General features: G+C 52.8%; 1 protein-coding gene across 9 annotated transcripts; it reads left to right on the top strand.

The window, feature by feature from the left end:
• Positions 1-9: 9 nt before the first annotated feature.
• AKAP8 (A-kinase anchoring protein 8) lies at positions 10-22,870 on the top strand. 9 transcript variants are annotated; one of them, XM_074026198.1, is made up of 14 exons: positions 10-82; positions 2,461-2,499; positions 4,518-4,550; positions 5,083-5,313; positions 5,810-6,293; positions 6,782-6,911; positions 7,129-7,175; positions 8,922-8,955; positions 10,774-10,861; positions 14,252-14,393; positions 14,679-14,772; positions 15,782-15,912; positions 17,346-17,441; positions 21,030-22,870. In XM_074026198.1, the coding sequence occupies exons 4-14, from the start codon at positions 5,243-5,245 to the stop codon at positions 21,483-21,485; spliced, it is 1,773 nt and encodes a 590-aa protein (XP_073882299.1). In that variant the 5' UTR covers positions 10-82; positions 2,461-2,499; positions 4,518-4,550; positions 5,083-5,242; the 3' UTR covers positions 21,486-22,870. The 9 variants fall into 9 exon arrangements, with proteins under 9 accessions (XP_073882299.1, XP_005588337.3, XP_073882302.1 ...); XM_005588280.4 differs by having other exon boundaries at positions 5,083-5,362; XM_074026200.1 differs by lacking the exon at positions 10-82 and adding an exon at positions 325-507.
• The last annotated feature ends 25 nt before the right edge of the window (positions 22,871-22,895 follow it).

The raw sequence follows: 22,895 nt of genomic DNA, 5'->3' as shown, positions 1-22,895 counted from the left end.
GTTGAACGCATGCGTGCTGTGGTCTCCTAGTAAAAGGGGCTGCTGGTGGGCCGCGTTGAAGACATGGACCAGGGCTACGGAGGTTTGTGTAGGCTGCTGGGTGCAGAGTAGGGAGCGAAGGCTGAGTGCGAGCCACGCAGCCGCTGCGCAGACGGCCGCGGGCCGGGCCTTCGTCCGGAGTGTGGTTGCCGCAGCCGGGCCCTGCAGAGAGGCGGCCAGAGCGCGCGCGCGCGCCGCTCATTGGGCTTTGGCGCCGTCGCTCCCGGGGCGCTGCGTGCGGATTGGCCGCCAGGGCCCGAAGAGGCGGGCGGGACTCGGGGTTGGGGCAGACGCCGCGGTGGGCTTCATGGGGGGCGCCTTGGGCTGTGCGGGCCGTTTCTGTCCCTCACCTTCGGCGGGGCCCTTCCGGCCCCCGGCGACCCCGGGGTTTGCACTCCCGGCTTCCTCTTCCGAAGACGCCACAAAATGGCGGCGCTAGGGGGCGGAGCTACAGCGTGGGGTCCTGAGGTCGGGCTCCGGGCGCTGGGTCTGGGGCCACGGGTGGACCGCTGGGGCCGCCTCTCCTGACCTGCCCTAGGCCTTCGGGGCCGGTTGGGGCCTCTGCTGGGCTCCCAAGGCCCAGGGCGCCTGTCCCGGAAGCCGTCGGGCTGCGCGGGGTCGGGCCTTTAATCCCCGGTGCTGCGTATTGAGGCCGAGTGCGGCCGGCGCGGGAGTCAGCCTCGCTGGGCTCCAGCTCTGTAGCCGGCGCGTGCTGGCGTGGGACAGGATGGTGAGGGGCAGATGCTGAGTGTTTGTATAAAGCTGGAAACCTGATTGTGCCCTGGGGCTGGTGACAGATTGGCCATTCTCATGTAGGCAGTGCGTTGCGGTGGCTTGGAGGGGCCAAGGGGTTGTGCAAGAGGGAACGTGTCCTTTCCCCGCTTGGCTTTAGCGCTTGGCCTGCAGTAGGGCCGATTTTCTCGAGCTTCCTGCTCCCCGGCTCTGGAATCAGAGCCTTCTGGGAGCCAAGTTTGCCCACAGGGGATAGTTGGGACACGCTGGGTGGAGCTCGACTGGGTGTAGAGAAGCTAGTGGTCTGATCCTGGCTGCAGGAGCTCAAGAAGTTGTCGATCTTGAGAAGTGGCAGGGCAAAATTATCCTATCACCAGAAATTGCAGAGACAGGAGAGCGGTCGGTCCTGAGGCGGCAGCGTGCGCGGTGTGCTTTGGTGTCTTCCGGGTCCTAGCGAAGGCTCTCCTGGTCTGCCACAGCCTGGGTAGATTTCACCATTCTGTCCTTTCCTTCCCATCAGATCTTTTCTGCCGGTATTGTCTTTTTCAGTCTTAGTTTGGAGAGGTTTTTTAAATCCCCTTTTCCTACCTCCCGAAAACCTTTCAGACACAGTGGAGATAGTTCAGCTTCCCCGATTTCTTGTGTTTCGGGGAGCGTTTTAAGGTTAATAATGCGTGCTGCTTACACTAGAGCTTCACAGGGAAGCGGCCTCTCGAGGTTGGTTACTTGCTGTTAGAATCTGCAGTCTGCCTTTCTGTTGCACGGATGCAAATTTAGAAGGCTTTGCGGTATGACGGAGGGGAAGGCATAGCATAGCAGAGGGCAAAACTCAGCGGTTATGACTGGGTCAAGTCTCGTAACCCATGAGCCTAGCTCCCTTGTCTCTGAATGGCCTTCGGGACAACAGGGTTTGCTGGGTGCTTGCAGTGTATCGGCACACACTAGGCACTTAGCGGCGGGGCTTGTTCTGGTGAGGGAGACATGGGTATGTTCCTGCCTCATCAAAGTGAAGTCATTTAACAGGCATGGTGGCCACCCGCGCGCAGCTGAGTGCTGGGCCCCAGGGACACAGAAATGAAGAGAACACAGTTCCCATCCTCCTTCCTGGAGGGACCAGACAGATCCCATAGTGGGTGGGGGGTGTTGGGAGGGTCGAAGAGTGCAGTCTGATGCCTTAGGGCCAGGCCAAGGCCCTGGGACTTAAAGGTCCAGGGGATCCGTGGAGGGCTTAAAAGTGATAGGAAGTGCGGCTTAGAGAGATGCAGTTTATGTCACCAAATTCCCATGCTTGTTCTCAGTTACAGGGTACTTGTGATAGTAGTCGGAACTGGTTTCCTGGCTGTGTGGTGGGTGGGGGAATGTGTCCTCATGCTGAATGGATTGTCTTGTGTTAGCCTCAGTTGTGGATGGACTCTTGGAGGGGTGAGGTACTTGGCCAAGGTCCCTCTGCAGGCGGAGCTGACCTCCAAGCCCACTTCCCACCCTTCTTTTTCTGCTTTGATCTCAGCCAAGTGGAATGCGATGATGCCGTTAGCCAGCTGTGGGGTGGCTTTTTTGTGTGTTGGGGGGGGTATTCCTTCTTGTAAGGCTGACACTGAACTGTAAGGAGATCCATTTAGGAGTACCCCTAAAAGGACCCGTTCTCTGGTGTGACAAATAGAATCTTAACTCACGGGGGTCTTCTTGCAGGCTATGGGGCATGGAGTGCTGGACCTGCCAACACCCAGGGTAAGTGGGCTCTGCTTTGCGGGTGAGGCGTGGGCTTCCCCTACATTCAAGGCCCTAACATGGCAGAGCTGAACCTGATGGTCACCAGGGTCAAGGGAGGTGGTAGCGGGGGTCAACAAACTTTGTGTAAAGGATCAGATGGTGAATATCTTTGTGGCTTTATGAGCTCCACAGTCTCTGTAGCAGGAAAGCAGTCATAAATGTGTGAAAGAGTGGATGGGACAATGCCAATAGTTACTTATAGACAATATAATTCGAAGATCATAATTTTTGTGTGTTATTAAATCCTCTATTTTGGCAAAATATTTTTATTCTGAGTAAATAGCTGAGGGTATATCCAAGGTGTTTTTTCTCTATAATTAACAGATTTTTAGCACAGCTTTAGATTTAGTAGTAGAGTTTCATAGGCCCACATATCTCTACTCAGGTGTAGTGTCTCTCATTAGTACGATTTTTTTTTTCTTTTGAGACGGAGTCTTGCTCTGTTGCCCAGGCTAGAGTGCAGGAGTGTGATCTCGGCTCACTGCAGCCTCAGTCTCCTGAGTAGCTGGTATTACAGGCACCCACCACCGCGCCCAGCTAATTTTTGTATTTTTAGTAGAGATAGGGTTTCACGATGTTGACCAAGCTGGTCTCGAACTCCTGACCTCGTGATCAGCCCTCCTTGGCCTCCCAAAGTGCTGGGATTACAGGTGTGAGCCACCACACCCAGCCTCATTAGTAAGATCTTTCATTAGCTGGGTGAGGCAGCTCATGTCTGTAATCCCAGCAGTTTGGGAGGCTGAGGCAAGAGGCTCACTTGAGCCTGGGAGTTCGAGACCCAAGCTCAAGTGATCCTTTTATCCTAGTAATAAAAAATTAGTAGGGCGTGGCAGTGCGTGCCTGTAATCCCAGCCACTCAGAAGGCTGAGGTAGAAAGATTGCTTGAGCCCAGGAGGTCAAGGCTGCAGTGAGCTGTGAGCCACTGCACTCCAGCCTGGGTGACAGAGCAAGACCCTGTCTCCAAAAAAAAAAAAAAAAATCTTGCATTAGTGTGATGCATTTGTTACAATTAATTAGCCAGTGTTTCAGTGTTTATGTGATATTATTCACTATAGCTCATAGTTTTTCTTAATTTGCATAGTCTCTGAGTTTTGACCCAATGTGTCAGTGATATATTTCATGTCAAAATTTGTCATTGAATATACCTTAGAAGCTTTACCCCAACCATTTAAAAACGTAAAATTCACCCTTCGCTGAGGGCAGAGCCTGAGAACACAGGGCTACAGGCAGTGTGCTGGTACTTACTTATGAGCACTGAAATTCGAAAATCACAAGGGCTGTGCCAAGGTGGGCAGTGGGCTCCGTGTGGCCTGACTTTTTGCAGATCCCCACTCTAGAGTCAGGGTCACGATGCTAGGCTTGTTTGGGGGGCCGTTGTGTGCTCTCTGCTGGCAAGGTTTTCTGCTTTCTGCCAGCCCGTGTTCCAGGGCACGAGGGCTTCCTTTGTGTTCTGAGTCTGAGATCTGTCTCTAGCAATATGGGGAGTGGGGCTGCTTTTCGAGCCACCACCCCCCGGTGTTTCAGGGGGAGGCCTTCGAAGTCGCTCGAGGCACATAACGTCCTCTTGCTCGCTTGAGTTGAGGACGTGACTTTGCACCAATGCCTAGCTGTGCAGTTGGCAGCGCCTGCACTCTGGCTTCTGGTGGGAACTGGCCCTTTACGAGGACTCTGCCTGGGGCCTGACCCGGCCAACCTCTTGGCCAGCAGCCCACAGTAGACGAGCTTCCTGGGGAGCGTGCAGCATCCCTTCCCTTGCCCTGACGGGAAGTTGGCCTTGCACGGGAGAAGGCTGGCTTGTGCTCAGCCTAGTGCTCTGTAGGAGTTGAGTGAGCTAAGAACACCCAAGGGTGCCTCCCTGAGCGCTGCAGAGGGAAGCCCTGGCCCTGGGACTGTGGAGGGTGGAGCGGGGTGACAGCTGGGGTGTCAGTGCCTTCGTTCTGCAAACAGGGCTCTTGTGTGTTTTTGTTTCCCCTAAGGTGCATATGGAACTGGTGTGGCCAGCTGGCAAGGTAAGCCCTTCTGTGCCGGGGGGGGTCTGTGGGTGGGCGAGTGGGCCTCTGATCTGAAGGCCAAGTAGGTTCAGCCCATCAGGGAGGTTTGGCGTGGACTTCCTGGCTCTGTTCCTGAGGACACAGTCAGCCCGGGCTGCTGTTGTGAATACGGAGCGGTTGGTGGGCTGGGGCGGCTGCAGACGGCTGTGGTGGGCAGCTTCAGGGAAGCATGATGGGGAGGACTGGGACTGTGCTCTGGCAGCAGCGGTCCTTTATGGGGCCTGTCAGCAGCCGGAACTGCTGTTCCCAGACGCAGTCACCCGGCTTAGAATGGGGAACAGGTCCTAGAGTCTGGCACGGAAAACCCACTGCTTGGCCCTGAGGCTGCCCCTTTCTTTGGCCACCTCCTGCTGCCTCTTGGCAGGTCACAGTGCAGTGTGAAATGATGCCAGCAGCACTGGGTCCCACATCCCTTTTCCTTCTCGGTGGCAGTGGGTGCCCCTCCCTGGTTGTGTCCACCATGCTGACTTGGGTCCTCCCCCCATGACAGGTTATGAAAACTACAATTACTATGGCGCCCAGAACACCAGTGTCACCACAGGCGCAACCTACAGCTACGGCCCAGCCTCGTGGGAGGCCACCAAGGCCAACGATGGCGGCCTGGCGGCGGGGGGCCCTGCCGTGCACATGGCCTCTTATGGCCCAGAGCCATGCACCGACAATTCCGACTCCCTCATTGCCAAGATCAACCAGCGTTTGGACATGATGTCCAAGGAAGGAGGCAGGGGCGGGAGCGGCGGCGGTGGGGAGGGCATGCAGGACCGGGAGAGGTGATTATGGACCCAAGCCCTTCCCCTGGGACCCCACACCTCCCCACCTTTGTGCACATGGGAGTGGGCACCCACTCTTGAGGGAGGACCTGTCCTCGCCTCCCTCCTGAGTGTGGCATTGATGAGCTGGGCTCGTGGGGGGCCAGCGGTGTTACAGTAGGACTTCCTTGCTTGTCTTCATGGTGGGGCTTGGGCATGGTTGTTGGCTAACCTCCCCGAGACTCCTTTTTCCTGCATCCTGCTGCTCCTGTGGCCAGGGGCTCTGAGTCCCCCACTCAGCAGTATTCCGGGGGGGTGTTGGTTGGTGTTGGCCATCCAAGCACTTAGGTGGAATGCAGGGTGGTTTGGTTTGCTGTTTTGAATGTAGGGGCGTTGAGGTTATACTGAGGGAGTGTGGCAGTGGGTGACTGGGGTGACTGCCCCTAACAGGCTGTGCTTCTGTTGCAGCTCCTTCCGCTTCCAGCCGTTCGAGTCCTATGACTCCAGGCCCTGCCTGCCCGAGCACAACCCCTACCGCCCCAGCTACAGCTATGACTATGACTTCGACCTGGGGTCCGACCGCAATGGCAGCTTTGGGGGGCAGTACAGTGAATGCCGGGACCCGGCCCGGGAGCGGGGCTCCCTTGATGGCTTCATGCGGGGCCGGGGCCAGGGCCGGTTCCAGGACCGGAGCAACCCTGGTGCCTTCATGCGCAGTGACCCCTTTGTGCCCCCTGCTGCGTCCTCTGAGCCCCTGTCCACGCCATGGAACGAGCTGAACTATGTGGGTGGACGGGGCCTGGGAGGGCCCTCCCCCAGCCGGCCGCCTCCGTCCCTCTTCTCCCAGTCCATGGCTCCCGACTACGGCGTGATGGGCATGCAGGCGGCAGGCGGCTATGACAGCACCATGCCCTACGGATGTGGCCGCTCGCAGCCTCGGATGCGGGATCGGGTAAGCCCTCACAAGGTCCCTTCCAGCTGCCTTCGCTTCTCTTTTTAGCGCTTTATCGAGGTAAAATTTCCCCATCTCAACATTCACTTAAATGTTTTTAAGTGCGCAGTTCGACTTTTAGTTAATTTACAGGATTGTGCAACCATCCCCACCACCACAGTCTAATCTTAGCATTTGTGTCAACTGGAAGAGAAACCTCTGCTCCTTGGTCACCCCCGTCTCCTCCCCCCCAGCCTCCAACAACCACCACTGGTCTCTAGATTTGCATGTTCTAGACATTTTGCACAAATGGAGTCACGAAACGTGCGGCCTTTTGTTCCTGGGTTCTTTCACTCAGCATGATTTTCTTTTTAGTTTCAAATATGTTGTCACTGCTTTTTAAAAGACCTTTTGTGCCTGTGTTGTCTGATCTTATAACCTTGCTCTTTTCTGTGGGGCATCTTCACGGCCCCGGTAAGTAGCTCACGGGGTGTGCTTGTTGTCTGTAGCCCAAGAGGAGAGGGTTTGACCGCTTCGGACCAGATGGCACGGGCAGGAAACGGAAGCAGTTCCAACTTTACGAGGAGCCAGACACCAAACTGGCCCGGCTTGACAGTGAAGGAGATTTCTCCGAAAATGGTATGTCCTGGGGGCCAGGGGGGCCAGGCGGATGTAGGATGGGTCAGCTGCCTGCTGGGGTCTGCCTGCCCCGTCTGTGTCGTGGACACTCGAGGGTGGCATGTTTCACCGCCACTGTGGTCAGGGCACACTCACCCTGGACGGCGAGCTTGGGAGGGTGGAAACCAGATGGGACCACTCTCCGGGGACTGACTTTTCCTCTCTTTGTGTCTGGCAGATGACGCAGCTGGTGACTTCCGCTCGGGAGATGAAGAATTCAAGGGTGTAAGTCCACCAGGCAGCCCTTTCGCCTCTAGCGTGGGATTTCTTCTTTCTTTAATCGCCCTTCCTCACAAAGGGGCAGGAGCGGCTGCCGTGGTGGATTTGACTACCTCTGAGTAGATTTAGGACCCTGACTTTTAGCTAGGTTTCTAAAAGTTTTCCACCTTAGCCGGGTGCAGTGGCTCACACCTGTAATCCTAGCACTTAGGGAGGCCCAGGTGGGTGGATCATTTGAGGTCAGGAGTTCAAGACCAGCCTGGCCAACATGGTGAAACCCCATCTCAATTAAAAATACAAAAGTTAGCCAGGAGTGGTGGTATGTGCCTGTAGTCCCTGCTACTCGGGAGGCTGAGGGAGGAGTATCACTTGAACTTGGGAGGTGGAGGTTGCAGTGAGCTGAGATCGCACCACTGCACTCCAGCCTGGGCGACAGAGGGAGACTGTCTCAAAAAAAAATGTTTTCAACTTACAGCAAATATTCCCTTTCTGAAAAAAGCTCCCAGTTCCTCTCCCTCGTCTCCAGGCCAGTAAGTGCAGGGACTGTAGGCTGAAGCTTCCAAGCACAGGCTGGAGGCTGATTTGCCGCCAGCTCCATACCAGGTGCCGCTGACCGGTGTCCTCATCCTTCCGTCCTCACAACAAGGCACAGGCGGGTAGCATGTGGGGCCAGTTCGTAGCCGGGACCACCCCAAGCTCCTGGGGAGGTGCCTCAGCCACCCCAGTGAAGATTCTGATCCAAGTTGGAGGTGTAGGGCCTGGATGTCCAACGTGGGAAAGAGGGCCTTCCCAAGTCCTTACAGTCACATAGGCAGGAGACGGTGGCTTTTCAGGTTTTCAGAGTCTCACTTGATTCCTATTTTGCTGGTGTTGAGACTAGGAATCTCTGCAAACCTACTGATTCTTAATATAACCGTATGTTCACTGCCTAAGGAGTCAGCTCTGTTTAGATTCTCAGTTGAATTTTTTTTAGTATACATGATTTGTTATCAAGACATTGGGTAAATATAGGGCAGGTGCGGTGGCTCACGCCTGTAATCCCAGTATTTTGGGAGGCCAAGGTGGGTGGATCACTACGTCACAAGATCAAGACCATCCCGGCCAATATGGTGAAACCCCGTCTCTACTGAAAATACGAAAATTAGCCGGACGTGGCGGCGTGCACCTGTAGTCCCAGATACTCCGGAGGCTGAGGCAGGAGAATAGCTTCAACCCAGGAGGCAGAGGTTGCAGTGAGCCGAGATCACGTCATTGCACTCCAGCCTGGGAGACAGAGCGAGACTGTCTCAAAAAAAAAAAAAAGAAAAGATATTGGATAAACATAAACAAAAGCTTGGGAAACGTGGTGGAACCCATTTTCTGTCAAGAATGCCGGAACTGGCATCCCCCGAGTGAGACTCCATCTCCCTACAGTTGTTGAACAGGCTCTGTTCATAGAATTGTACGGGTGGGCCTTTGTCACGGGGTAGGCAGTTCTGCAGCTTAGGAGGAGCTGAGAGAGGGTGGGTGAGTGGCTTTCTAGAAAGGTGGTCGTCACAGAATATCTGAAGGCAACTGGGAGTAATAACAGGACACACAGGCCCTGTCCTGAGCCCCAGAGGGTGGTCCTGACACTGTGGCTCATTCTTGGTGGCATAATAACGTAGGTCTGGGGTGGGACCACCCACCAGGCAGTGGCCAGGGACTGGGCTGGGTGTGGAGAGCTGTGGACACACCAGCTCACTGCCGAACTTCGTGTATTCTCTTTTCCAGGAGGATGACTTCTGCGACTCTGGGAAGCAGAGAGGTAGGCGTCACCGTGTCCCTTGCAGCTTTCCTGTGTCTTCCTGGCTGCCCCGCACTTACTGCCCAGCTTCTGAGCAAGCCGGGGCCTGGATGGAGGGGCCCGTGGCTGTGGGGGAAGAGGGGCTGCAGCCACCAGATGGGCCTTGACCGTGGCGATCGGCCGACACTTTGCTTCAAAGTGTCTGGGGCAGCATTTACCGGAAACGGGTCTGGCTGCCTGACCCGATGCAGGCTGCAGTGGGGATGGGGGGCAGCCTAGGGTGTCCACCACAGTTGAAGTTTGTAGGGAAGGAGACACATGAGAGAAGAGGCTCCCAGCCCATCTTCTGTGCCCTGGTTGGCCAGTGCATGTCCCTGAACTATTTTCTCCAGGGCTTCCTTTTGTCCAGTTCTTTCAGTCACCTGCCCTGGGCCATGCTGTGGACCTCTGTGGTGGGGATACTGGCAGCTGCAGTGCACATTGCTTTGTGCCTGCAAGTGTGTGACAGCAGACAGCTGCGGGGTCGGGAGCACCAGGCCCACTGGGTCTTTGAGAGGCAGGCGCCCTTCAGCAGGTCTCTTCATGTCCAGTGCAGGAGATGAAAGGGTCCGCAGCAACAGCAGACCAGGCTTAAAGCCCCACGGCGGGGCGGCCTGAGGCGCCACGGCCTGGAGCTCACCCTGAAGCCACTTGTTTCTTTACCTGTTCTGTGGGTCTTTCCGTAGCTGGTTACCCCAAGGATCACAGGCTGGCTCCTCAGTGGCCCTGCTCCCATGCATTCTGAAGGCCCTTGGCTTAGATGCTCCTCCTGTTCAGGCTTAGCCAGCCCTCTGCGGTCCTCCCCCGTGCGACCCGCAGCAGTCCTGTCCGTAGCACGGGGCGCCCCGAGCGCTTAGCGGCACAATGCTAAAGCAAAGGTGACATGTCTGTTGCGCGCAGGTCCTGCTACCTACCCGGGATGACTTTGCTATTAAACAGCAGTCATAGTTTCAGGCAGTGACCTCTTGCCAAAAATCCCACACGCCCTTTTGAGAGGCTTCTGAGCAGCGCACGCCGGTCGCCATCTTCGTGGGACAGTCTCGGGACTGGCATCAGGGGTAGGGGTTACAGTTCAGATGCTTCTCCAACCTTTTTTCAGCGTCCGTCCCTGGCCTCACGCTGGGACGATGGCCGCGTGGCTCTCCGAGGAGCTCCTGTGCTGGCCCCGGGGGACGGACGGGAGGACCAATCGGTCTCTTCCCAGATTTTTTTTCTAGGATTGCTTCCCACGCAGCCCTGGGAAAGCCCTAGACTGACGGTTTTTGTGAGTGGAAGATAGAGGTCGGGCCAGCAAGGACTGTCAGACCTGCTGAGGCCCTAGTTCAGACGGGGCCGCCAGGACACTCGTCACAGTCCGCCTGGAGGTGGGATAGAGGACGCGGAGCAGCGGCTTCACTTCTTGAGGCCTTCAGCTGCCGCCTCTTCATCCGGGGAGAATTGGCTTCTCCTGTGATATTGGGAGAAGACCCCATTGCAGGGCATGAGATTGGACAAGCAGGATGGGGAGGACAGAGACAGCAGGGGGCTGTGGTGCATATGGGGTGGGCAGGCTGTGTCCCTGGCCCGTCCTGGCCGCCTCAGGCCATGTAGGGAGTGAGGTGACTACTCTGGCCTCGCCACAGGCCCGTGTCCACCAGGAGTCTCTGACGGTGCCTTGGGGCATCCTGGACTCTGCCTCGTGGTGCAGGCAGTGGCAGGGCACAGGGTGTAGTGGCCAAGCCGCAGCCCCCGGACCAGGCCCTGGAGCTCAGCTCCTTTGCAGGCCCCTCAGAGCGTCTCGAAGGGACTTGTCTGTTACAGGAGAGAAGGATGACGAGGACGAGGATGTGAAAAAGAGAAGGGAAAAGCAAAGGAGAAGAGACAGGACGCGGGACCGTGCAGCCGACAGGTGAGGCACGGGCACACACCCCCACAGGAAGAGGTGGACCTGGTGCAGTGGAGGCGCTCCCGAGCTCACCTGTCCTCCCTCCACAATGCTGGGGGCCTGATAGCCTGACTCCTCTGGCCAAACCAGTGGGAGGCAAAACAGGAAACCGTTGAGAGTGCAGAAAAGGCCATCGCTTGTGCTCCCAGCACACAAGCTACCTGTCTTCTAGGACGGCTGGGACGTTGCTTTGGTGAAGTTAGGTTTCTGTTCTTGCTTAGAGAACTGGTGTTTGACTCGTGTCTCTTTTCCTCTGGAGTCCCAGCCTTACTAGTGGGTCTGTGTGGTCCATAACTGCCCAGCAGGGGGCTCTGTTACTCTCCTGCAGGCCTGAGGGGCAGCCCTGTCCCCTGGCCTGGTGTCTGGCATCTCAATCAGTGTCCTGCGTACACCTTATCTGATAAATCCAGACCACCCCTGGAGTTTGACATAGCTAGGAGACAGGTAGAGACAGGGTCCTACCATCAAGATTTTGTCCCAGACTAGAAAATGATTGCAAAATGTTGAGCCCAAAGGATGTCAGCATGAGCACACCATGTGCTTGCCCCTCCCTGCCAGGAGTTAAGTGGCTTCCGACTAGAAACTGAAATTACCAGTGATCATGTGATGCTGAGGAATCCTTGACCCTAAGGTTCACATGGGAGAGTGGTTTTTTTTTTCTTTTTTTTTGTTCTTGAGATGGAGTCTTGATCTGTTGGCCAGGGTGGAGTGCAATGGCGCAATCTCGGCTCACTGCAACCTCTGCCTCCTGGGTTCAAGCCATTCCGCCTCAGCCTCCTGAGTAGCTGGGATTACAGGCACCCGCCACCATGCCCGGCTAATTTTTGTATTTTTCGTAGAGGCGAGGATTCACTGTGTTGGCAAGGCTGGTCTCAAACTCCTGATCTCAGTGATCTGCCCACCTTGGCCTCCCAAAGTGCTGGGATTACAAGCGTGAGCCGCTGTGCCCAGCCTGGACAGTGATTATTTTGTTCAAAGAAATGCTTAGTAAAAGGGGTGAGATGCAGTGGCTCAGGCCTGTAATTCCAGCACTTTGGAAGACTGAGCTGGCGGCTCGCTTCAGGCCAGGAGTTCAAGACCAGCCTGGTCAGTATGGTGAAACCTGTCTACTAAAACTACAAAAATTAGCCAGGCATGGTGGCAGGTGCCTGTTATTTCAGCTACTACTGTAATCTCAGCTACAAGAACGAAACTCCATCTCAAAAGAAAGAGAAGTGCTTAGCAAAATGAAGCCAGGAACCAAACACGGAACTGTTTCTTCTTAAGCGGTATGGGAACATTGAAACCCTTGTTATTTTAAACAGATAAATGATGGATAGAGTAGATGACTTTTCGTGTCACATGGAAACTGAGATGATTTTTTTTTAGACTTTAATAATATAATGAAGAGACAGGGGTCTTTCTTTGTTGCTTGGGCTATTGAACTAGCCTCAAGAGATCTTCCTGCCTTGACCTCCCAGAGTACTGGGAGAAGGGCATAGAGGTGACATTTTTTTACTTCCTTTTTGCTTTTTTTTTAATCTTGTATGTTCTTCCAATGAAGAGGTGACTTATTTTTATTTATTTATTTTTTGAGACAGAGCCTCGCTGTGTCGCCCAGGCTGGAGTGCAGTGGCGCGATCTCCACTCACTGCAAGCTCCGCCTCCTGGGTTCGTGCCACTCCATGGGGGTGTCTGCAGAAGTGGGCCTGTCTTCGTGGTGCTTGTCAGAGGTCAGAAGCTAGGCTTGTGGAGTTGGCAGAGGTGAAGTCCTGAGAGCCACAGGGCCTGTACCCCTACACCAGAAGGGCAGGAGCCTCCAGGACACAGCCAGGGAGGAAGCACCCCAGTGTGGTGGCCTGGGGGTCTGCAGGCTGCTCTCCCTTGCCATGCAGCGTGGTTACTTTTGGGGAGGCTTCGAAAGCCCGCGACAGAGAAGTCTCCCTTTTCATCTGTAGAATTGGTTGTGACATGTCCCTACGTGGAGTCTCATGGGAGAGCTGGTCTTGGGTTTTGTGTTTTGAATTGTGCGAGGTGTTTTGTCTGCACGTAAAATGAGGTTGCCTTGTGTCATCCCAGTGGCTGCAGAGAGAAACTCATCTGAGAAGCTGTGGAGCTAGATGCTGGGCCCCAAGAGCCGCCAGCCAGAGCCTAGGGCGTCCCCAGTTCTGAGCAGTTGCAGCTTTACGGTGTTTTCTCAGGGGCTTTGGGGCCAGACGGGGCTGCAGGGTCAGCAGATTACTATGTGAATCATTTGCCTGAGATACTTGCCAGTCCGTGTTCCCATTCTTCAGCCGGGGAAGTTTGGGTAACTGCCGTTCTGTTGCTCCTTGGGAAGTCAGAACTCTTGGTTCAACAGCGACTTTCCCTAGCTGAGTGCAGTGGCATGCACCTGTAATCCCAGCTACTTCGGAGGCTGAGGCGGGTGGATCACCTGAGGTCAGGAGTTCGAGACCAGCCTGGCCAACATGGTAAAACCCCGTCTCTACTAAAAATACCAAAAAAATAAATAAATAAATAGGCTGGGTACAGTGGCTCACACCTATAATCCCAGCACTTTGGGAGGCGGAGGCGGGTGGATCACAGGTCAGGAGTTTGAGACCAGCCTAGCCAACATGGTGAAACCCCGTCTCTATAAAAAATACAAAAATTAACTTGATGTGGTGGCGGGCGTCTGTAACCCCAGCTACTCGGGAGGCTGACACAGGAGAATCACTTGAACCCGGGAGGTGGAGGTTGCGGTGAGCTGAGATCGCACCACTGCACTCCAGTCTGGGCGACAGCGAGACTCCATCTCAAAAAATAAAATAAAATAAAAATACAAAAACAATGGCTGGGCGCAGTGGCTCACACCTGTAATCCCAGCACTTTGGGAGGCAGAGGCGGGCGGATCACCAGGTCAGGAGATCGAGACCATCTTGGCTAACACGGTGAAACCCCGTCTCTACTAAAAATACAAAAAATTAGCTGGGCGTAGTGGTAGGCGCCTGTAGTCCCAGCTGCTCAGCAGGAGAATGGCGTGAACCTGGGAGGTGAAGCTTGCAGTGAGCTGAGATCATGCCACTGCACTCCAGCCTGGGTGACAGAGCGAGACTCCATCTCAAAAAAAAAAAAAAAGCCAGGCTTGGTGGTGGGGGCCTGTAATCCCAGCTACTCAACTCAGGAGGCTGAAGCAGGAGAATTGCTTGAACCCAGGAGTTAGAGGTTACAGTGAGCTGAGATTGCGCCGTTGCACTCCAGCCTGGGCAACAAAGAGTGAAACTCAGTCTCAAAAAAAAAGAAAAAGATTCCTGAAAATCCTGATTCTATTTCAGCTCTCCCCAGAGGTGAGCTGATGCTCCCTGCTTCACTCCCCTCCTTGTTTTCCTTCCCCAGAATTCAGTTTGCTTGTTCTGTGTGCAAGTTCCGTAGCTTTGACGATGAGGAGATCCAGAAGCATCTGCAAAGCAAATTCCACAAAGAGACACTGCGGTTCATAAGCACCAAGCTGCCTGACAAGACAGTGGAGTTCCTGCAGGTAAATGACAGCTGGGTCCCGTCACCTCATCTTCCATCGATCCGGCAGGTGCCGGATCCCTTGAAGGACAAAGGGAAATCAGACGCCATACTTGGCCAAGGTTTCCTTTCCAGATAGAGCAGCTGTGTAAGTCCCCGAGTCACGGGGACAACCGAGAGCTCCGGCCATAGTGCTGTGCTGAGCATGGAACTGCTCTGATAGCTGCCTGTCTAGCCCTGGCAGCTGAGAAATGTCCACACATGCCAGCCTCTCATTTTACTTTATGCCATCTCCAACCCTACCTAGGAATACATTGTAAACAGAAATAAGAAAATTGAGAAGCGGCGTCAGGAATTGATGGAGAAAGAAACTGCGAAACCAAAACCAGATCCTTTCAAAGGTGAGTTGTGATCCCAGGATGCGTGCCGTCCTGGATGGTAGTAAGGCATGTGACGGGACCCGTAAAACGTGGCGCGAGGCTGGGCGTGGCGGATCACGAGGTCAGGAGATCCAGACCATCCTGGAAACCCCATCTCTACTAAAAGATAGAAAAAAGTAGCTGGGTGTGGTGGCAGGCGCCTGTTATCCCAGCTACTTGGGAGGCTGAGGCAGGAGAATGGCGTGAACCCCGGAGGTGGAGCTTGCAGTGAGCCAAGATTGCACCACTGCACTCCAGTCTGGGCAACAGAGTGAGACTCCATCTCAAAAAATAAAATAAAAATACAAAAACAATGGCTGGGCGTGGCGGCTCACGCCTGTAATCCCAGCACTTTGGGAGGCCGAGGCAGGTGGCTTACAAGGTCAGGAGGTCGAGACCATCCTAGCTAACACGGTGAAACCATCTCTACTAAAAAACATACAAAAAATTAGCCGGGTGTGGTGGCGGGTGCCTGTAGTCCCAGCTACTCGGGAGGCTGAGAGGCAGGAGAATGGCGTGAACCCGGGAGGCGGAGCTTGCAGTGAGCTGAGATTGCGCCACTGCACTCCAGCTGGGCGACAGAGTGAGACTCCATCTCAAAAACAAAAAAAAGCAATGTGGCGCAAAGCCAGCTCAAGGTGGCTGAGAAGGTGATGGTGAGACCTGTGGGAAGAGCGCTCAGCAGCAGTGGAAAGAAAGAAACCTTGGGATGTGGCCTTGCATAGATCGTAGCTTATATCCTGACGTTAAGCACGTCCGTGTCTTTTCCTCGTTGGTTTGAAAACAAAGGACCAGGAGGAACAGAAAAGCTGAAGTGTGCAGAATTCCCAGCTATAGAGGCCGATGTGCTAGCCCATACTCCCCATAGAAAGGCAGGCTATGCCCTTCTGACTCCTTAGAGTTGCAGGGAGAAAACGTGGGCCCTGTTGGGGAGTGGGAGGAAAGAATCACTTGCTGTCCCAGATCCTAAAAGACATGCGTTTCCTCGCAGGGATTGGCCAGGAGCACTTCTTCAAGAAGATCGAGGCTGCTCACTGCCTGGCCTGCGACATGCTAATTCCTGCACAGCCACAGCTCCTCCAGCGGCACCTGCACTCCGTGGACCACAATCACAACCGCAGGGTGAGTCTTCCTCCCACACTGCCTGGGGTGCGCGTTGCAGGGCTGTGGCTCAGAGCCTCCTGTGTCTTATGGGGAATAACAACATCTTTAGGGGCCCTTGCTGTGTTTCAAGTCTGTCACTTCCATCGATTCATCTCAGTTTTTATAAAAATATGAGAAAATGTGTTGCTTAGACTCAATTAAATGCAGTAGCTATGATTCTCCTGATAGCGTTTCCACATAGGTCAGTTTCCCAGTAGCTGAAGGCCTGGGGGCTTCTGTAAGCTGAGACCAAAGGGCCATTGAGAGCCGAGTGGCCCAGGAGACTTGGACTAAAGGACTGGTTCTGTCCTTACCTACCTGATGGGGCTTCAGGCTAAATGTTGAGCCCAGGGGTCACATGTTAAAGATTCTGGAAAAATACCTTCTTTTGTAAGGAGTCAGATCATAAGTATTTTTAGCATTGCGGACCATAGAGGCCCTATCCAGTGACACAGCTGTACCTGCTGTCAGTGCAGAAAAGCAGACAGTGAAGAGTGCCTGTGGCTGCGTTTGCTCTGCAGCCTGTCACTTCCTGGCCCTGGGTTAGCAGCTCTCTCCTTAGTTTACTCAGCTATTAAATGGGGAGGTCAAAAGCTGCCCACCCATCTCACAGTACTGTGTTTTGGTTTTGATTATGGTTTTTTGGTTTTTGTTTGTTTGTTTGTTTGTTTGATGGAGTTTCACTCTTGTTGCCCAGGTTGGCGTGCAGTGGTGCGATCTCAGGTCACTGCAACTTCCGCCTCCCAGGTTCAAGCAATTCTTCAGCCTCAGCCTCCAAAGTAGCTGGGATTACAGGTGCCCACCACAACGTCCGGCTAATTTTTTGTATTTTTAGTAGAGATGGGGTTTCACCATGTTGGCCAGGCTCGTCTTGAACTCCTGACCTCAGGTCATTCACCCGCCTCAGCCTCCCAAAGTGCTGGGATTACAGGTGTGAGCCACTGCGCCCAGCCCCAGTACTGTTAAAGATAAGCTGAAAAGCAGTATACAAACAAGGGACCATTGTGCTGAAGGCGTGAGCTGCCACACCCAGCATAGTCATACTTTTGTTGAACTTATGAAATCAGTGTAACCCCAAAAACTGAAAAGAAAGAGCTTGCCCTTTTCCTCCACTGAGCCCACACCGCCTTTCATTTGTGAACACTCTTGTTTCACCCCCGATTCTGCATGTGCTACTTGGGTATCAGTGGCACATCTTTGCGTTTATCTCTTAAGATTGTCCAGCTTTTCCAGTTTGTTAGTCTTGGTTGCACAGTCTCTCTGGAGCCTTCTTTCGATTCGTGGAGCCTGGTGTTTTGAGATTTGCCTCTCTGCATAGGGCTGATCTCAGGATGGCGCGGCGGAGCCTGACTGGTTTGTTCTCTTGCTTATCCTTACCATTTTTAAAAGATCACATTTGGTGCCCTTTGCAGTTGGCTGCTGAACAGTTCAAGAAAACCAGTCTCCACGTGGCGAAGAGTGTTTTGAACAACAGACACATAGTGAAGATGCTGGAGAAATACCTCAAGGTTCGTGCTTGCGAGTACCACAGACAGGAAAAGCTTTTGAAAGGGAAGACGAACCCCACGAGCAGGGAGTTGAATCCAGAGTGCAGCGTTCAGCATTTCTGAGTCTTTTGACCAGTTGAGGGACACTGGAGTACGTCAGGCTCCAGAACGTGACAACTGGGATTTCCAGTCAGTCACTGCTTGCCTGGGGACTCTGGGGATGTGGTGCAGCTTGAAAATCCTGATTGTTTAGCCTTAAAATTCTGAGCAAATGATTTTTATGTGCTTTAGAAAAACCCAAGGTTAGCCCTACTCGGGAAGCTGGGATGGGAGGATTGCTTGAGCCCAGGAATTTGAGGCTACAGTGAGTGATGGTGGTACCACTGCACTTCAGCCTGGGTAACATAGCAAGACCTGGTCTTTAAAATAAAGGAAAGCAGAGAACTGGGAGTTATGGCTCATGCCTGTAACCCCAGTAGCTTGGGAGGCTGAGGCAGGAGGATCCCTGAGCCCAGGAGTTAGAGGAGTTACGATTGTGCCACTGCACTCCAGCCCAGGTGACAGAGCGAGACCCCATCTCAAAAAAAATATCCAAGGTAGATGATAATTTTCCAGAAGAGAAGCTAAAAAGAGGTTTCACTGATAGAGCCAGTGGACAGTGAGGTTGAAGGTGAAAGAGGTTGAAGGTGAGGGGTAGTGAGGAACCAGAGCCTTCATGCTGGGAGCAGCATATAAAAGTCCCAAAGTGGGTGCTCATGGAGAGAAGGCTGGTTGGAAGAGCTCCCAGTTCTTTCTTGTGAAACCCATTTTGCTCAGTGTTCATCCCAGTACTTCGGCATTTGGGGCAGGCAGCTAAGTCCCAGCCCACAACCTGACTTCAAGGCCTGTTTGCCCTCCTCTCAGTTACTAAACACTTCCATATTGGACAGTTCCATCCATTAAAGGCACAGAATCTAAATAACCAATTTAAGAAACATGACTGGGCTGGGCGTGGTGGCTCACACCTGTAATCCCAGTACTTTGGGAGGCTGAGGTGGGCAGATCACTTTGAGCTCAGGAGTTCGAGATCAGCCTGGACAACATGGTGAAACCCTGTCTGTACAAAAAATACATAAATTAGTCAGGCACGGTGGCCCACGCCTGTGGTCCCCGCTACTCAGGAGGCAGAGGTTGCAGTGAGCCAAGATCGTGCCACTACACTCCAGCCTGGATGACAGAGTAAGACCCTGTCTCAAAAAAAAAAAAAAAGAGGGAAGAAACATAACTCACGATTTTACCTTTGTAGCTGAAGCAAGGTAAAAGTTTCTAGAGTCAAGTGTGGGCTCAGGCTTCTAAGCATCTTTTTTTTTTTTTTGAGTCAGGGTCTTGTTCTCTTACCAGGCTGGAGCGTAGTGGTGTGACGATAGCTCACTGCAGCCTCGCATTCCTGAGCTCAAGAGATCCTCCCCACTCAGTCTCCCAGGTAGCTGGGACTGCAGTACTACACCACCACACCTGGCTAATTTTTTTTTTTTTTTTTTTGAGATGGAGTCTTGCTCTACCGCCCAGGCTGGAGTGCAGTGGTGCAACCTCTACCACCTGGGTTCACGCCATTCTCCTGCCTCAGCCTCCTGAGTAGCTGGGACTACAGGCGCCCACCACCACTCCTGGCCAATTTTTTGTAGTTTTGATAGAGATGGGATTTCACCATGTTAGGTTAGGATGGTCTCGATCTCCTGACCTCGTGATTCACCCGCCTCGGCCTCCCAAAGTGCTGGGATTACAGGCGTGAGCCGCTGCGCCCGGCCTCACACCGGCTAATTTTTAAGACACTCTTGCACTGTTGCCCATGCTGGTCTGGCCTCAAGTGATCCTCCTGCCTTGACCTCCCAAATTGCTGGGGTTACAGGCATGAGTGCCTTGCCCTAAGCATCATATTTTAAAACATGTTTCCTAATCTGGTAATGATAACTTTTAGTTCGCTTGTTTTAGACTATAGATAGTTTTTTAGCATATAGTTAGGAGAATTTTGACTTCTGAGGGAGTCAGACTTGATTTGAATCTTCATTCTGATGTGTAGTAGTTTTGTTACCTCTGGCAAGTTACTGATCTTTGAAGCTCAGTTCCTTTTCTGGAAAATGGGGATTTATCTCAAGGCTATGGGCACAAATGACTTTTTTTTTTTGGCCAGGCGCGGTGGCTCACGCCTGTAATCCCAGCACTTTGGGAGGCCGAGATGGGCGGATCACGAGGTCAGGAGATCGAGACCATCCTGACTAACACGGTGAAACCCCGTCTCTACTAAAAATACAAAAATTAGCTGGGCGAGGTGGCGGGCGCCTGTAGTCCCAGCCACACAGGAGGCTGAGGCAGGAGAATGGCGTGAACCCGGGAGGCGGAGCTTGCAGTGAGTGGAGATCGCGCCACCGCACTCCAGCCTGGGAGACAGAGTGAGACTCCATCTCAAAAAAAAAAAAAAAAAAAAAAATTTTTTTTTTTGTTCTGCAACCTCTGCCTCCTGGGTTCAAGCAATTCTCATGCCTCTGCCTCCTGAGTAGCTAGGATTACAGGCATGTGCCACCATGCACGGCTACTTTTTGTATATTTTGTACAGCCGGGGTTTCACCATGTTGCCCAGGCTGGTCTCGAACTCCTGAGCTCAAGCAGTCCTCCGGCCCCAGCCTCCCAAAGTGCTAGGATTACAGATTACAGACGTGAGCCACTGCACCTTAATGACACTAAAAAATTATGTAGTGTTAACTTCTGTTACATGCCGTTTTTTTAAAAACATCAAGTTAAGACTGGGCGCGGTGGCTCACGCCTGTAATTTCAGCACTTTGGAAGGCCGAGGTGGGCAGATTATGAAGTCAGGAGGTCAAGACCATCCTGGCTAACACGGGAAACCCTGTCTCTACTAAAAATACAAAAAATTAAGTGGGCGAGGTGGCAGGCGCCTTGAGCTACTCAGGAGGCTGAGGCAGGAGAATGGCGTGAACCCGGGAGGCGGAGGTTGCAGTGAGCTGAGATCGCGCCACTGCACTCCAGCCTGGGCGACAGAGGGAGACTCCCATCTCAAAAAAAAAAAAAAAAGCATCAGGTTAAGAAATCCTAGGTCTTGTGAACTTTTCCTCACTGTTACATGCTTGATTAAAAACTGCAGGCCGGGCACGGTGGCTCACACCTGTAATCCCAGCACTTTGGGAGGCTGAGGCGGGCAGATCACCTGAGGTTGGAGTTCCAGACCAGCCTGACCAACATAGAGAAACACCATCTCCACTAAAAATACAAAATTAGCCGGGTGTGGTGGTGCATGCCTGTAATCCCAGCTACTTGGGAGGCTGAGGCTGGAGAATCACTGGAGGCGGAGGCTGTGGTGAACCGAGATCACACCACGGCAGTCCAGCCTGGGTGACAATGAGATTCCGTCTCAAAAAAACAAATTGCAGAATATCTGGGGACACTTTTCTGAATCTGTAGGCTCTGAGAACATGTAGGATTCACTCCTGTGGTGTAACTTACAGAAGTGTTTCATTGTGGACTCTGCTGGTTCTGGAAAGCTGACATCCCAGCAATCATGGGCCTCCTGAGCTCTGCTTAGACCACACTGACCTGTGTTTCCTCTTTGGCCAGGGTGAGGACCCCTTCACCAGTGAAACCGTTGATCCAGAAATGGAAGGAGATGACAATTTAGGAGGTGAGGATAAGAAAGAGACACCTGAGGAGGTGGCTGCGGACGTCTTAGCCGAGGTGATTACAGCAGCAGTGAGGGCTGTAGATGGGGAAGGAGCGCCTGCTACAGAGAGCAACGGGGAGCCAGCTGAGGGCGAAGGCCCCATGGACACAGCGGAGGCCAGTAGTGATTCTCAAGCTGAACAGCTGCTGGAAGAGCAGGTGCCCTGCGGAACGGCACCTGAGAAGGGTGTCCACAAGGCCAGAAGTGAGGCTGCAGAGGCTGGAAATGGCACCGAGACAATGGGAGCAGAGGCAGAAAGTGCCCAAACCAGAGCTGCTCCTGCTCCAGCTGCCACGGATGCCGAAGTGGAACAAACTGATGCAGAGTCCAAAGATGCTATTCCCACAGAATGATGCTCATTTCCCTGTGCCAGGGAAGGCACTGGGATGATGGAGGTGTTGCTCCTTCTCCCTTGGTTTATAAGCAGTACAAGGGCGTGTGCTCCTGGAATATGCTGTAAACTAATTTTGGTGAAGAGACCCAGCCATTTCCTCCTGAGCAGTGCCTCTCACGGCTTGTCTTGTGCAGTCGTGTGGCTTCTTGCCCAGGTTTGAAAGAAGTACATTGTCCTTAGCAGCTGTAACATATCTCTTGACACTGCACTTGGAAATAATAAAGGTTGGGTGATTATATCTTGATGATACATTACTTGTTCAATATAGCCACTGATGGAATGCCTCTTTTTTTGTTTTATTTTTTTCCTTATTTTATCTTTTTTGGTTGGGAACAGCTCAACACTAGGAATGTATCTTGCTCTATAGAGGATTTTTGTTTGTTTCAAGCTTCAGCCTTTAATCTATACCTCTGTAGTGCACCATATGGTGTGTGACTTTCACAGGACTCGGCAGCACCTGGTTCACATGTGGCACCACGTCACATCCACGCGCTCTCAAAGGCCGGAAGAATCTGACCGACCTACGCCACTGGAAACATACCCACCTCAGCCTCAAGAACCAGACTGTGCAGAGGGCATTGCGCCCCAATCTTTAGTCCTTGCTGAATCATTTCTCTAATATTTTACCTCATTTGTGTTCCACCTCTAGATTACTTCAGTTTTTTTTTCCTTTAAAATTAGTTACTGCCACTCAAATGTATTTACAGAGAAAATTTGGCCAGACTCAGTGGTGCATGCCAATAATCCCAGCACTTTGGGAGCTGAGGCGGGAGCATAGCTTAAGCCCAGGAATTCAAGACCAACCTGGACAACATAGCAAGACCCCATCTCTTAAAAAAAAAAAAAAGGAAACTTGATGTGATTCCCATAGATGGAATAATCCAGCATAAGTTGCCATAGATAGAAGCTATCGGTTAAAAAAAAAAAAAAAACGATAATATAATGAAGTACATGTTTCATTTTAGAGAAATAACTATTACTTTAGACCTTTCCGAATCTGAGAAAGGGAGGCTAGCATGTGTTCAAGGTTAGCACACAACAGTTAGAATTTCCTCAAATCAGAAGAATTGGAAGATACCCCCCCTTTTGAAATGGCCCTGCTGTGTCGGTTTCCCTGTGGCCTTGTGAACTGTATACATCTCACATGTTGGGAAACGCCACTGGGAAGTCACTAGGAGGCAGTAAAATTTTTGCTGAGCCTCTGCTGTATACCAGGGGCTAACTCACCATGCACATTCTAGGAACTGGGCCCTGCTCATGAGGAGCCTTAGTGGAGATTCCAGGTGAATATTTATTAAAAAGTCAACAATAGAACTGAAAATGGAAATAAACTGCTTGATAAGACGACGGTGCCTCTGGGTCATTTCTG

This window comes from Macaca fascicularis, chromosome 19, assembly GCF_037993035.2.
Source record: "Macaca fascicularis isolate 582-1 chromosome 19, T2T-MFA8v1.1".
NCBI lineage: Eukaryota > Metazoa > Chordata > Mammalia > Primates > Cercopithecidae > Macaca > Macaca fascicularis.
This window is presented reverse-complemented; position numbering and strand designations above follow the sequence as displayed.